Raw genomic sequence first — 15,098 nt, forward strand, 5'->3', positions numbered from 1 at the left:
CAGAATTGTGAGAAAACCAGAGACCACGCCACATGATACATGGTATAAGGAATTGGTGACATTTAACCTGGAGAAAAGAGGTGACATAATGGTTATCTTCAAGTATTTGAAGGGTTGGGATAACTTCATGCTACCTTCAACCAAGCCCCTCAACTTTGTTGGGCCAACTGGGTTAACTTTTTAACTTAACAAAAGTACACCATTTCTATCTACTGGAATGTCAGGTCAGACCCTTAAGTACTTGTCAATTATTTATTTGCTCATTAGGCTAAGAGGACCGAACACTAAATATCATGAGAGAATTAATCATATTTTTGTCTTGAATGCCATAATTCTCCCCAAATATTCTCAGAAACATACTGATCAAAAGGATAGTGGTGGGAAAAGCTAAAAACCACTAGAACAGCCTAGGGTTTACAGGGGAGCCCAAAGTACTTTTAGGATTTTTCTGAGAAGTGGAAAAAGAATCTTGTGGAGGATATTCCATATTTAATAGGCAATGATCTTGAAAAGTCAACAACACACTGGAACCAATGGCATCAGAATGAAACCTGTGTCGGCCAAAAGGGTCATGCTAGTAAGTGTTATGTGTCTGAGGCCGGATTTGAACTCAGGTCGTCCTGAATCAGGGCCCGGGCTCTATCCACTGTGCCACTTAGCTGCCTCTACAGACATCATTTTGTTCCATTATGGAGGGTCAAAATGGAGAATCTGTGACCAGTGCTGGTGACTGTTGTGCTGTTAAGAATTTTTTTGTGACATTTTGTGAAACTAGTCCTTCTCTAATCCTCCCTAGCTAAGACCTTTGAGATCCCTTTTCAATCAACTACATACTTTAGTCTTCAGCAGTCTCTATGTACATGGGCAATTCATTCTACAAACAAGTATGTCAAGTATTACCTCAGGCACTAGGGGAAGTGCAAGTTTAAATAATATGACATTCTTGCCCTCATCAAGCTTACAGTCTAGTACTTACTCTCAAAATAATAGGTTACCACCAAATCTAAAAAATATTTCCATAACAAAGGTAACAGAGGTGACACTGAGATTCCCTGAGTTAAAACTAAAACTTCACTCTAGTGAACACAAGAGAAGATTATTATGAGAACCTATCATGTAAACAAAAAGGTTTTTTTTGTTTCAATTTTTCCCTAATTCCTATTTATTGAGTGTCCACTATGTATATGTCATTGTGTTAGTTGCTGTGAGGGAGTAGGAAAAATATAACAGAAGATGAGACATATGAAACATTTCATAAATTAAAAAAAAACTATGTAAGTGCAAATTATTATTATAACTATAATTATTACAAGAGATAGTCCCCATTGTCTAGAAACTGGGGTGAGAAAAAAAAAGGAATCTGGAAACTGGGGTGAGGAATAAATATGTACGTATGTGAAGACATGTACACAATTCACTAATAACACATGACAGTTTGGTAATATAATTCTAAACACAAATAAAAGAATGAAGCATTTTATATTTCTTTCCAGGGCAATCATCTAGTCACTAAAGAACTCAATGTAGTCCTCAGTCTACCAACACTTCTACTAAAAACCACCAAGGAAGGACTATGGAATCATGCTAAGATGCATCTTGTTTCTAGGCTAGGTCACACATAAAGCTGCATTAACAAGCATCCACCAGGAAAGAGGAATTACATTTTAAAACACAAAGGACTTGGAAAGCACAGTTTTGAAAAGTGACTAGGCACACAATCATTGTAGAGGGTGTTAGCTTTTTTCTCCTCAGGCCTGATAGTCCCTTGACTTATTAACCGTAGATTGGGAAAATCATTTTAAACATTGATTTTTATGCTGCTTTTCCTGGAATAGAAAATATGTGGCATTTTCAGTTTTGGCAATCCTCTCCATGCAAAGCAATTAATGTAATTTGGGAGTGTATTAATATACATCAAGAGCAAAATTCAGCAGTGGTTCTCCGACTCCATCTCTGCTGCAGGCAAGCTCAACAAATTTGTACTGAGGCAGAAATTCCTTGGAGACAGAAAAATATTGCTTTTAGCATCTCGTTGTTAAAATAGATTCAACATAAAGCAATTCCTATGACAGGTATGCTTCCAGGGAATATTCATCTTTGATAAAATATTATGAATATTATAGATCTCCCCATTCCTACAGGGTTTTGTTCTAGTAACTCAGGCATATAGAAAAACTACAAAGTTGTGTAAAATGCTTTTCTGGAACAATCTAATGGCTTCTGGTTGATTTAATCAATAAACACAAAAAGATCTTAGGACAAATTAAAGCCATAGCTTCTAAAAAGTTCAATAAAATAAGAAACGCCGGTTTCCTTTCTTCAAATCAACAAAAATTGCATATTTGTTTATCTCAAAGATGGGAACAAAAAAAGACTCAATCTAACATACTGGCCCTAAATGGAAGGAGGTATGGTTGGATTGCATGGAACCTCAAATCTGAGGATGTTCCAGTGGCTGGTTCATTTCCCATACTGCAGCAGAAAGAACATAGGTCTTGGAATCAAAAAGTCTATGGCAGATTCAAGATTTGGCACTTTTACCATCTGTGTGTGACTGATTGCAAATCTCTTAACTTCTTCCAGCCTTTGGTTTTCCCATCTGTAAAATGGGTATTACAACATTAATACTTGTATTGTATATGTTACAGGGCTCTAGTGAGAAAAGTGCTTTGTAAAGTATAAAGCAAAACATCAAGGGTGAATAGTTGTTAAAGAGGTAGAGTGATTCAGTTGAAACAATATTGGAATCGGAGTCACAGGACCAGAGTTTACATCCTTGATTTGCTGTCACTACCTTTGTGACTTTGGGCTAATCTCTTTTGGCTTCTGTTTCCCCATTGGTTGAATGAGGAAGTTTACACTAGGTAATTCCTATTGTTCCTTCCAATTATAAATCCTATTCAGCTGTGAGTGTAAGGGAAAGGGCCTAGGATCTGTGAATTGGGTTGAGACAGGAACAGAGACAACACCTGTGATTTTACTGGTATAGAGAACTCCCCTATGATAAAATCCCAGTGTCTTAGCGCATTGATGTTTAAACCTTGTGGTCTTCATAGTGACTTAGAAAATCACAAATTAAGATTATCTGTGTTGTATTACACTTTTATTTATTTTGTTAAACATTTCCCAATTACATTTTAATTGGGTTTGGGTCTGACTTGGGTATTTGTCTGGAGTAGAGGTGTCACCCATCCCCCATCCCCCACTATCCTGAGTGGGCCTGATATATAATTTAGGAATCCTTATATATGATTTAGTGACCTCCATTTCTATACGAGTTTGATACTATGGCCTAGAACACTGAGGGGTTACTGACCTATCCAGGGTCACATAACCAACACGAGTTAGAGTCAAGACTTCAACCTAGGTCTTCTTGGCACTGAGGTGGGCTCTTTATACATTACGCAACACTTCTTGACATACAATGTCTTGAGATAACATATTTAATAGGAGCAAAACCTAAAGTTCAAGTTCAATGTCAGCTTTGATCATGAACAGCATAATTATCCTGAGAAAAAGAAGGCCCAAGTGTATGGGCCAGAGCTTGGGGACCCCAGTGGTCCAGGCATGTCCTTCTTTCTCTCCCGTCTCCTGACAGTCCTGATTTCCAGCTGTCATCTCCGGCAGCACTGCAGGGGCTCAATGACTCTTTGTTGTGTGAGTGCAGCTCGAGCTCACCTATTGCACAAACCCTGGGAATTGGTCAAACAAGCTTTCCGTGACTCTGGTGTTCTGTCTTGTCAGAACACGTCTGTTTGTGGACTGTTTCCCCACATGCCCTTAGTTTGCTTGGTCACCTCTCTGCTAGACTCAGATGTGCTGAATGGGTACTATTCACTCTTCTTTTTCAGGAGGCCGCTGCCCTGGGTGCTGACAGGACCCAAGTATCTTTGTATCTCTAACTCGGACCCCTGCAGTGTGCTTCCTTAGTCTATACTTGGCTGAAGTGTAGAACAACTTGGGGGCAGCTAGGTGGCTCACCGGCTCTGGAGACAGGAAGTCCTGAATTCAAATCCAGCCTCAGACGCTTACTAGCTGTGTGAACTTGGGCAAATCACCTAATTCATTGGAGAAGGAAATGCAGACCACTCCAGTCTCTTTCTAAGAAAACCCCATTCAAATGAAGAGTCAGATATAACAAAAAGGACTGAACCACAAATCCAAGTCTCTTTCCACTTTACTACCTCCATAATACTAGGAAAGATTTTTTTCTCAAGGTCACATAAATAGTAAATGGAAGAACCAGGGATTAAACCTGGATCCTCTGCCTTATAATATTATTATTAATTTAATTATTAATTTAATTTTTAAATTTAATTTAATATTCAATTTATTTAAATTTAATTAATTAAAAATAAATTAAAATTCAATTAATATTTAAATAATTTATGTATATAATATAAATATAATTCCTACTATATCATAGTAGACCTTTGTCTCTCCAATGCAGAGAGATACTTACTTGCTTATGTGCCTGGCACACAGTAGGTGCTATATAAATGTTTATTCTTTCCCTTCTCTTCCCTGCCTGATGGTTGCTCAGACAGTTCCTGGGGTCATTTGATAGCTTCCCTTGGTTGAATCAAAGACTCCCTGCACCAGGAGACAACCAGTATTTTTAGTAAGTGCCAAAAGGATTTGGGCACAGTTGAGCTTTTGGGTGTTAAATGGTATGACAGAGAGTGTGGGGAGAAGACATAAACACGGGGAAGAATTTGGCTCTTCATTGTGGGTGGAGAGATGAGCAGAACCAATAGAACATTTTACACAGTAACTGCAATGTTGTATGATGATCAACTCTGATCAAGACAATGATCCAAGACAATTCCAAAGGACCCATGATGAAAAATGCTATCTACCTCCAGAGAGAGAAGAGAACTTATGAACTTTGAGTGCAGATTGAAGCATACTTTTTTCCTTTTCTTTACCTTTTTTTTGCTTTTTATTGTTTTTTTTTTAATTTTGGCAACATGGCTAATATGGAAATATGTTTTATATGGCTTCACATGTATAAGTGATATCATATTGCTTACCTTCTCGATGGGTGGGTGAGGGACAGGAGAAAGAAAATTCAAAACTCAATTTAAAAATGAAAGTTATAAATACATTTTAATAAGATGTATATCAATACACTTCAAAGTTTGATCTGCATTATTAACATTTTTTTAAGTCTAGAAATCAACAAAATAATAAACTGAGCCCTGATTTGTAGCAATTACCAATTCTTATATTGTTAATGTTCAACATGGAAAATTTAACAATAGGCTTTTGAATGCTATTTAGGGCTGGCTCCAGCACACCCTTGTGTGCATGGATGCTATATTATAAGATAACTATCAGTCATTGACATCTTAGTGTGAATTTAAGCTAATGTATTATATTTCCCAAAAATAATCATACCTTTTCTTTTAGACATTTGTTGTTCACTTTATCTCATTAGTACCACTTTCTCTCTGAGATTATCCCCAATTTACCCTGTATAGATGTTGTGTGTGTGTGTGTGTGTGTGTGTGTGTATATGGAGAGAGAGAGAGAGAGAGAGAGAGAGAGAGAGAGAGAGAGAGAGAGAGAGAGAGTGATTTGTTTGCTTGCTATCTTCCCCATTAGAATGTGAGCTCCTTGAGGGCAAGCATGGTTATTGCCTTTCTTTGTATCCCCAGTGCTCAGCACAGTGTATCCTTAGCATATGTACTTATTGTCTGTTGACTTTGAAATTGTGTGTGTGTGTGTGTGTGTGTGTGTGTGTGTGTGTGTACATAGGAACCCTCTATATAGCCCTGTGCATGTATGTATGGACATATGCAACATATATGTTTGTGATTATGAATGTGTAGATACAAAGATGTATAAGAAATAGGTCTTGACCTCTATGAACTACCAATTTAATAAGGAGATAGAACATTTATACAAATAACAATACAAGGGAGTATCTGATAAATGACTTCTAAATTGCATAGATAAGAGTAGCCCTATAAGAATTCAGAGTTGGGAGAAATCCCTTTTTCAGCTGAAGTGATTAGGGAAAACTTCATGGAGAGAATAGAATCTGAGCTGGTCCTCAATAATAAATACATTTTCCATAGGTAGAGATGGGGATGAAAATCTTCTAAGCAGAAAACAAATCTGAGCACAGAGATAAAGCATAAAAAAAAATATAATGAATTAGCTAGTCAAATACTTAGTCTGAAACTAGCTTGGTTTAGTGGGTAGGGGACAAGAATCTGGAGTCAGGAAGATATGAATTCAAATCCTGCATGGCACTTACTAGCTGAATGTATCTGAGCAATGTCTCTGTGCATTTCTGTGCCTCAGTTTCTTCATTTATAAAATAAAGAGGTTGGACCACATGATCGGTAAGGTCCCTACAGGCTATAAACCACAAAACACTGTTATTCTATGACCTAGTCATTTAGGTAGAAATACAGTATTGAGTAAAAAGAAGTATTAATAAGCTGATACAATGGTAGAAAAGCTTAGGAACAATTATTTGTATTAAGAAGCAAGCAAAGAGAGAGAGGGAATGGATATAAATATTCTTCAAAAGTCAGGCCCACTTACAGCAAAAATTTTTAAGACTGAATTTCACAGAGTTACAGAATTTCATATTTGGAAGGATACTCAGGGAACTCTAGCTTTTTCTGAAGCTGGAATCCCACATTCAACATCATACATACATACATACGCAAATAAACACATATGTGTATAACTATATATGTACAACTATATATGTATAACTATATATGTGTATATTTATAACTATGTATTACTATATAACTATATAACCTATATATGTTTATACACACACACACACACACACACCCCCCCACACACACACACCCCCCTCACTGCCTCCATTCCAATTGACCCATTCCAATTGTCAGGAAGTTTTTCCCTTTATCATTCTGTGTCCCTTTAACTTCCACCATTGTTCCCAATTCTATCCTCTGGGGTCAACCAGATCAACTCTAATCTCTCTTCCATGAATCAACACTTCATATTATATAGCAACTGTTTCCCCTCTTCCCTCCTTATACTTCCACAATCTTCTTTTCTCTAGGTCAAGAGTCCTCAATTTTTAAAAACCATTTCTCATATGGCTCCAGTTTCTTTACCACCTTTGGTGATTTCTGATGTCGTAATTCAATTTATTGTCCTTCCTAAAATGTGGCATGGAGAACTGGACAGATTACTCCAGATGTAGTATGACCAAAGCAGGGTACAGTTAGATAATAATTTCGCTTCTTCTGGACGCTATGCTTTTCTCAATACAGCCTGATATTAATGTATTCTTTTTTTTTGGCTTCCAAAGCTGTTGAACGTTTGATCTACTGAAACTCTCGGGTTTTTTTTCACATGAACTACTTTATTTTTTCAATTATTAAGCATTTCCCCCCTCATTTCCACCTGTTCCTTCCCTTACTAAAAAAATGAAAAACAAAAATGAAAACAAAAACAAACCTAAACCCTTGTAACGAATAGAATAGAACAAAACACATTCCCATATTGGGTATGCTCAAAAAGTGTGTTTCATTCAACACAGTAGTTCATTATTTTGTATCAATGGTCCTTGGAAATTAAGGTTGATCATTGCCATGGTCAGCATTCTTAAGTCTTTCAGAATTGTTTTTTATAATATTGATTATAGCATAAATTATTCTGGCCCTGCTCCCATCACTTTGTATCTACCAAGGCCATACTGAGTTCATGCAAGTCATTCAAGGTTTCTCTGAAACTATCCCTTTATTAATTTCTTATAGCACATCAATGTTCCATTACATTCATATGCTACAATTTGTTCAGCCCTTTACCAACTGATGAGCCACCCTTGAATTTCCAATTTTTTTGTCCTTAATAAAAAAGGCTGCTATGATTTTTTTTTTGTACACATAAGACCTTTTCTTCTTTCTTTGATCTCTTTGGGGCATTGGCTTAGTAGTGGTTTCTCTCAGTCAAAGGGTACGTACGGTTTACTTTAGTAGCTTTGGGAAAGCAGTCCCAAATTGCTACCAGAATGATTGTTACCCTTTGCAGATGCATCCACATTAGAACTATATGCCTAATTTTCCACAACACCCCCAACATTCATCATTTCCATTTTTCATGAGCTTTGTCAAGCTGATGGAAATGAGATGGAACCTCAGAGACATTTTAATTTTTATCTCTCTAGTTATTAGTAATTTAGAGCATTTTTTCATTGTGGCTATAGATAGCTTGAATTTTTTCCCCTTGAAAACTGCTGTTCATGTTTGTTGTACATTTATCAATTGGAGGATAAACTCCTCTATATCATATCTTCTTCATCTTAAAATCATGGGATTAAGCTTTTGAACCCAAGTAAAAGGTTTTACATTTGTCTACTAAATTTATCTTAGATCTAGCTCATTGTTTCAGCCTGTCAGGATTTTTAGGGATTCCATTTCTATTATCTAGTATATTAGCTATCCCTTCCAGCTTCAAGGAATCCACAAATCTAATAAAACATATGATTGATTTCATGGTGTCTCCCACAGAGCTATGATAAGTATGTTACATGAGAATACCTGTGTGAGTGTAAGAACACAGAGATATTCACTTTAAAAATTTTCCATTGTTTCATCCAAATCCAAGAAGTAGAACATAGAATGTAGAACCGAAGCTACTTACACAAAGGACATGTAAGATCACAGCTCCTTGTCGCCGTTCCTCATTTGTGAAGATGTCACTAGGGAATTCATGGAGAGCTAGAGAGTGAGAGAGAAAAAAGAAAAGTTTATCACTAACATTTAAAAGTTTTCAGTACTAAATAAAACATGTAAAGAATGTAAGCTCTGGAACATGAAAGTATGGAGGCAATTAATTAATACTTTTTAATGATGCTAACAATTTTATATTTTTAAATGTAAAGGGAAAACTGGTAAAATAGCTCAGGAGTTTTTACTATTTTAGTAACAATTAAATGGCACAGTCCCAGGCTGGCAGTTGGGAAAACCTGGTGCAAATCCAGTCTGAGTCTCAGACACTTGCTAGCTATGTAACCCTGGGCAAGTCATTTAATTTTATGCCTGCCTCAATTTCTTCAACTATAAAGTGAGGAAAATAATAGTACCCCTCTCCCAGGATTGTTGTGAGGATCAAATGAGATAATATTTGCAAAGTGCTTAGCAGAGTTCTTAGCACATAATAGGATTAACAAATATTTTCTCCCTTCCTTCTTTCTTTCCTTCCTTCTTTCCTTCCTTTCTCCTTCCCTCCCTCCCTTCCTTCCTTTTAGAGAGAAAGAGAGTTCGAGATCTGTGACATAATTGCTGTGAAGAGTTTAATGATCTATGCTTATTTAGCTAATATGTGTTCAAGGAAGGATTTCCACCTGGATCTTCATGATTCCAGGGCTGGCTCTCTAACTACTGTATAGCACTATTATTACTAATTAGTAGTTGAACAATTCATTCAACAAGCATTTATTAAGTGCTTCCTATGTCTTAGGCACTATACAAGGTGATAGGGTTAGAAAGACAGAACAAAAACACCTCCTGCCCTCAGGGGGCTTAAATTCAACTAGAACAGAATCAGTACTGTAAGATGTTCAACAATAAACAGGTCATAAGTAAACTCCCCCCAAATTCCCTTGAATACAAATGATACTGAAGATTTTAAAAAGCAACTGGATCAAGTCTCTTGCCTCACGCTAGCTACAGTCCAACTGGAATGTCTTGGCCCTCAGAGGAAGACCAGTGACCTTTGTCTGAAAGCAGAGTTGTATGTGATATAGGAATAAGAGATACAGAGAACCCCAAACCAACAGGGATGGCTAGCATGAAAGCAAATTTGGTACCAGCTGCTCATGTTGACTTGCTGTGCTGACTATATACAAGGAGAAGAAACCTGTAAGGAAATTAGGACCGCAGTAAGTGAACTAAACCAGCTTTGAGAAGCCTAAGACATTGGTGGCTTTAAAATGATTAATTATTCCCTACCATATGCACCTCTTTTCCCCTCTTACTTTCTGTCCTTTTACATTTCTATTTGTTCCTTTTCCCTCTTCCATTAACTTCTTCCTATGCTATGCTATCCATTGCATCTGCTGAAAGTCCACACAGGCTTTCCTAGTTTAAGCATTAAGAGAAAAACCCTTGGCCTAGACCTTTCTAGATTAAATGAACAGCTATGGGAAAAGAAAAGATCTTAGCCCTCTGTCATTTTTTTTTTTTGGCAGAGAATTGACAACTACCAGCTCTTGCTAAATCATGCTCTAAAGAATCAAAAGCCAAGGACCAAACAGGGGAGAAAAATAACAACAACTTGAAAAAACAACAGGTAGGGCTTTTCCTTCTCTTTAGTTATTCTCCCCTAATTTAAGGACACGTATGATATTCTTTGTGGTTAAGGCAGACCGTTTCATGCTTCCCCAGGGCATCAGGATGGAGGTAGGGAGGCTTGGGGCTAACCAGATAAGCCAGAGCAGAGGAAATGGATGTCAGAGACCCTTGCAAAGGATCCCTACCCATCTTGGTTTCCTATCAATATCCTTCTCATATGTTAGAAATAGCAATAGGAATTAGACCTATAATTTCATTGGAATATAGAACTCCTGGATGAAGAAATTCCCTCCACCAATGCCCATCGCTGTAATTTCTGGTCTTTGTAAACTGACCATGACCCTGAGAAGGCAAGTTACTTGCTCAGGGTCACCTAGCCAGTGTGTGTCAGAGGCAAGACTTGACCTCAACACTTGGTAGCTCTCAGATGAGCTCTCTATCCACTATGCCATGCTGTCTCTTCTAGCAGAAATACTAACTTCTAAATTATCTCTTTTCAGTATGGTTTTTCTAACTTTTAAGAGGTTTTAGTTTTGAAATCTGTCCTCATCCACTGAAAATTTGTTTTACCTTTCTGACATCAGAATTCCATGGAGCTAGTCTGGTCCTATATTCACAGCCTCTAGTTTGCATCTCTAAATAGTAATAATAATAATAGCTAGCACTTACATAGTACTTTAAGGTTTGCAAAGCACTTTATGTTATCTCATTAGATCCTTATAACAATTTTGTAAGGCAAGGGCAATTATTGTCTCCCTTTTACAGATGAGGAAACTGAGGCTGAGCAACTTGCCCAGAGTCGTACAACTAGCAAGTATCTGAGGAAGAATTTGAACTCAGGTCTTCCTTCCTAACACCAAGTGCAGGATTTTATCTACTCCACTAGCTAGTTGCCTCTAAGCAGAAACTAAACTGTCCTTGCCTCTTTTCTTTCTATCATTTCTATTCCCAATGGTGATCTCTCCTGTACCTGCTCCCCAACTCCAATGAACAATTCTAGGGGATGGGGAATACTTCTTCTTCGAGAGCATTTTGATGTATGTTAATGCCGAATAACTGAAATCAACACATTCACCAAAGTAATATATTCTGGACTTAGGCTTAAAGAAGAGGGGAGAGAATGCTTAGGATACTGGACTTATTCATGTGGGGATAATTCTAGGCAACTTCAAAGAGCAGGGTATCACTGTGCTCAGAAGCTGTCCTTGGAGGACAGCCTTCCTGCGGGCATTATGAAATATCGAGAGCGTAGTGGGGATTTAGAGAAATAAGGGGAATAAACAGGGGGCAAAATAGCAACATGAAGTTCATGTACTTGGGCTGCTTCCACTGAGTTCTGTCTCCTATCTAACCAAGGGGAAGTTAACAGTCTTGCTCTATTCTTTGGTCATCCTGGCCTCTGTCTCTTAGCTGGTAGGAAAAGTCTCCCAAGGAAGATAATTATATTTTGTGGGTAGCCACTGCTAATCAACTGAATGGAACAAAAAATGCACCCTGTGTTAGGGAGAATGCAAAGAGATGTCCTGTCCTTGAGGAGTTTACAGTCTAGTATAGAGTAAGATGAAAAATAACCATAATTATGAAGCATGGTTTGAAGGTTTATAGGAAAAATGTAAACTAACTTCTGAGAGATTTCAGAGGAGGATAGTAATAATTTACATTTTAGCCTGCACAAATTTGCCCCAATATCATGACCCAGGAACATTCCGAAACATAGGGATGGGGAAGGGAACAAGAGTTTATTAAGTACCTGCTATGTGCCAGGCTCTGTACAAAGTGCTTTACAAATACCTTGTTTGATCCTCACAACCACCCTAGGAGGTAGGGGCTATTATTATCTCCATTTTACAGTTGAGAAGTCAGGCAGATGGGTTAAGTGATTTGCCCAGGGCCCCACAGATAATAAGTAACTAAGGTCACATTTGAACTCAGGTCTTCCTAATGTCAGGCTCAGGGGTCCATCTACTACACCACCTGGCTAGCTGCCCATGCTCTAGAACAGAAGCTAGAGTGCTGAGTTTAGGATAAAAAAGACTTTGTTTCAGATCCCATCTTTGATGCCTATTAGCGGTAATCATAACTGTAATACTCATGTTACAGGGTTATTGCAAGGCTCAAATGAGATTATGTATTAAAAGGTGCTTAAACTTTGAAGAATGATGTGAATATCAATTATTATTAGTATCTGATGGCACAACACAACCAAAACTAGTCACAAAGTTCAGCCACTTATTTATGTCATTTTACAAAAAAAATTCTCATTAAACCAATTATCCTGAGACATCTCATCTAGCTAGTTGTATGATCCTGCGCAATTTACTTAACCTCTGTCTGTTACCCCCCAAGGTTGTTGTGAAGATAAAATGAGATAATACTTTGTAAAGTGCTTTGCAAACCTTATATTGCTATTTAAGTTCTAGCTATTCTTCTTTTTTCAACTAATGGTATTTTCAGAGAATCAATTAATGATGTTAGATGGTGTTAGTAATATTTAGTTCACTAAATTATCTTTTACCCCCTCTGAACCTCTGAATTTATACTTGGCATGCCAATCTCACTGAAACTATTTGACACAAGAGACTGAAATTCCTTAAAAATTATGATATCAAACAAGAAAATCCTATCTTGAAAGTCCTATAATTCCTTGAGCCTCCGAGGGCCAAAAATAATAATACTCTCATCTTATAGAGCAGGCAACATGTAAGCATTCAAAGGAATTGAGAAATTCCACTTCCCAAATTTGGTCTCTGACCAAATAACATGGATGATTTTTGGTTTTGAGATCAGGAGTTCCCTGCACCAACGTGGCTAACACCAGCAAAGTAAGAGACATTTTGTATCGTTAAGATAAACATCAAACAGAAAACCAAGGACTATATTAATGACTAAAAACACCTGAAATGACCACTAGAAAATCCAATAATTATTCCATTATTTTATACTTCTGTTGTTTAATTGTACTGAGGCTCCCCCTCGTCCATTTGAGTACAGTGAAGTGAGAGAAACTATATTTTAATTTAGCAAGGTGTGAAATGCAGAATCATTTCAAGTAAGGGCTTAGCTTCCCTCAGCATTTCCACTGAGTGACAATTCGTTGTGTTGCTTAACTTAAAACAAGTTTATTCACAACAACACTATTAATTAATAAACTTGCTAATGCTTTCTCCCATCTATTGACATTAACTCAAGTGGGTACAAGCACGAACAAAAAATTTAAAACCATTAAAAATGAATCATTTCCACATTCTATTGATCTAACATATTTCTATCAGCTGTGCCCACATTGACGAGCCACTAATGATCAGTTCTACCATTCACTAAGTATTATATGGCATTAGATTAGGACACAAAATCATGGACTTATGTTCATAGCCAGAAATACAGAATCCCAGAAAAGCCCCCAAAAAGAGGACTAGGAAGGAGAGCTGGGAGATGTTAAAAATCCCCTTTAGGCCCAATGTTTAATTCTCTTTCAGTCTACCCTGATAGCTATGAGTCCTGGGGCATGTATCTTCTTGCTTTGATTTTATATTGCCAACAGCCAGACACTTAGATGAAAATGCACTGAAGTCCCCTACCAATTATGACCAGATCTAACCAGAAGTATTTGGTATAAAGTCAACTCTATTCTCTACCCATCCAAGGGGACTTAGTTACTAACAAGGAAAGCAAACTTACATTTATAGTCTTTTAAAGTTTACAAAGCATTTTACCTTATTTGTTTCTCACAATGACTCTATAAAGGAACAATGACCCTGTGAGGCAGGTAGGGTTACTGCCCCCATATTACAGGTGAAGAAACTGAGGCTAGGGGAAAGGTCATATTTAAAAATGATTAGACTTTTTCTGCTTGACTCTGGAGGGCAGAACCAGGAGTAATTGGTAGGTGGAAGTAGCAAAGATGCAAATCGGGGCTTGTCATAAAGGAAAAAGACTTCTGAGAATGAGTGTTCTATAGATATGGAATAAGCTACCTCAGCCGGTGGAGGCTTCTCCCCTCACTGAAACTCTTAGAGCAAAGACTGGATGACTACCTGTCAGGTCCATTACAGTAGAAAGACTTTGTAGGTCTGGGTTCAGTCATATGACCTCTGAGGTCTCCTCTAACGGTGGGATTCTCTGAGAAGTTAAGTGACTTCCCACTATCATGGAGCTTCTAAGTAGCAGAGATACGACTTGAATGAAAGTCATGAAATCATAAAAGCACAGAGTTGGAAGAGACATGAGTGGCTATCTCCTCCAATTCACGCCCCAAAGAGAACTCTCTTCTACAATATACTGGAGAAGCAATCATACTGCATTTGCTTCAAGACCTCCATTGAGGGGAAATTCACTGCTTCCCAAGACAGCTCATTCCACTTTCAGAAAGCTCTATTTAGAATTCTTTTGAGTCTAAATCATGCAAAGAACTTCACAAACGTTATTTCGTTTGATCCTCACATTAGCCCTGTAAGGTAAGAGCTATTAATTTTCCCATTTACAGATGAAGAAACTGAGGCTGAGAGAGGGTAAGTGACCTGCTCAGGGTCACACAGCTAGCAATTGTCTGAAGAAGGGTTTTTCTAACTCTAAATTCAGCACCCTATCCATTATGATGCCTCGCTATCTCTACATGGAATCCCAGGGTGATTATGATGAGCCTACAGTATGCATCAGTCACGACTCAATAAGACCCTAAGCTATTCTTAAATGATTTCCCTGTAGGGTAATCTTGGAATGGAAGACTCAAAATGAAGTGAACAGGAGAGTCTAAGAAAATAGCAGCTTTGAAGAAAACTTGGCCAACTGCCTTCAGTTGCTACT

At 37.6% G+C, this 15,098-nt stretch overlaps 1 protein-coding gene across 2 annotated transcripts in view; it reads right to left on the bottom strand.

Annotated features, from left to right (window-relative positions):
• The window catches only part of SLC24A3 (solute carrier family 24 member 3), a 745,252-nt gene that overhangs the window by 311,539 nt on the left and 418,615 nt on the right, over window positions 1-15,098 (bottom strand). For both annotated transcript variants that reach the window (XM_020986733.2, XM_020986740.2), the window contains exon 3: window positions 8,644-8,720. In XM_020986733.2, the coding sequence (XP_020842392.1) occupies window positions 8,644-8,720 (77 nt within the window). The remainder of the gene's footprint in view (window positions 1-8,643; window positions 8,721-15,098) is intronic.

This window comes from Phascolarctos cinereus, unplaced genomic scaffold (genome assembly GCF_003287225.1).
Source record: "Phascolarctos cinereus isolate Bilbo 61053 unplaced genomic scaffold, phaCin_HiC Scaffold_2;HRSCAF=192, whole genome shotgun sequence".
In the NCBI taxonomy this organism is placed as follows: Eukaryota; Metazoa; Chordata; class Mammalia; order Diprotodontia; family Phascolarctidae; genus Phascolarctos; species Phascolarctos cinereus.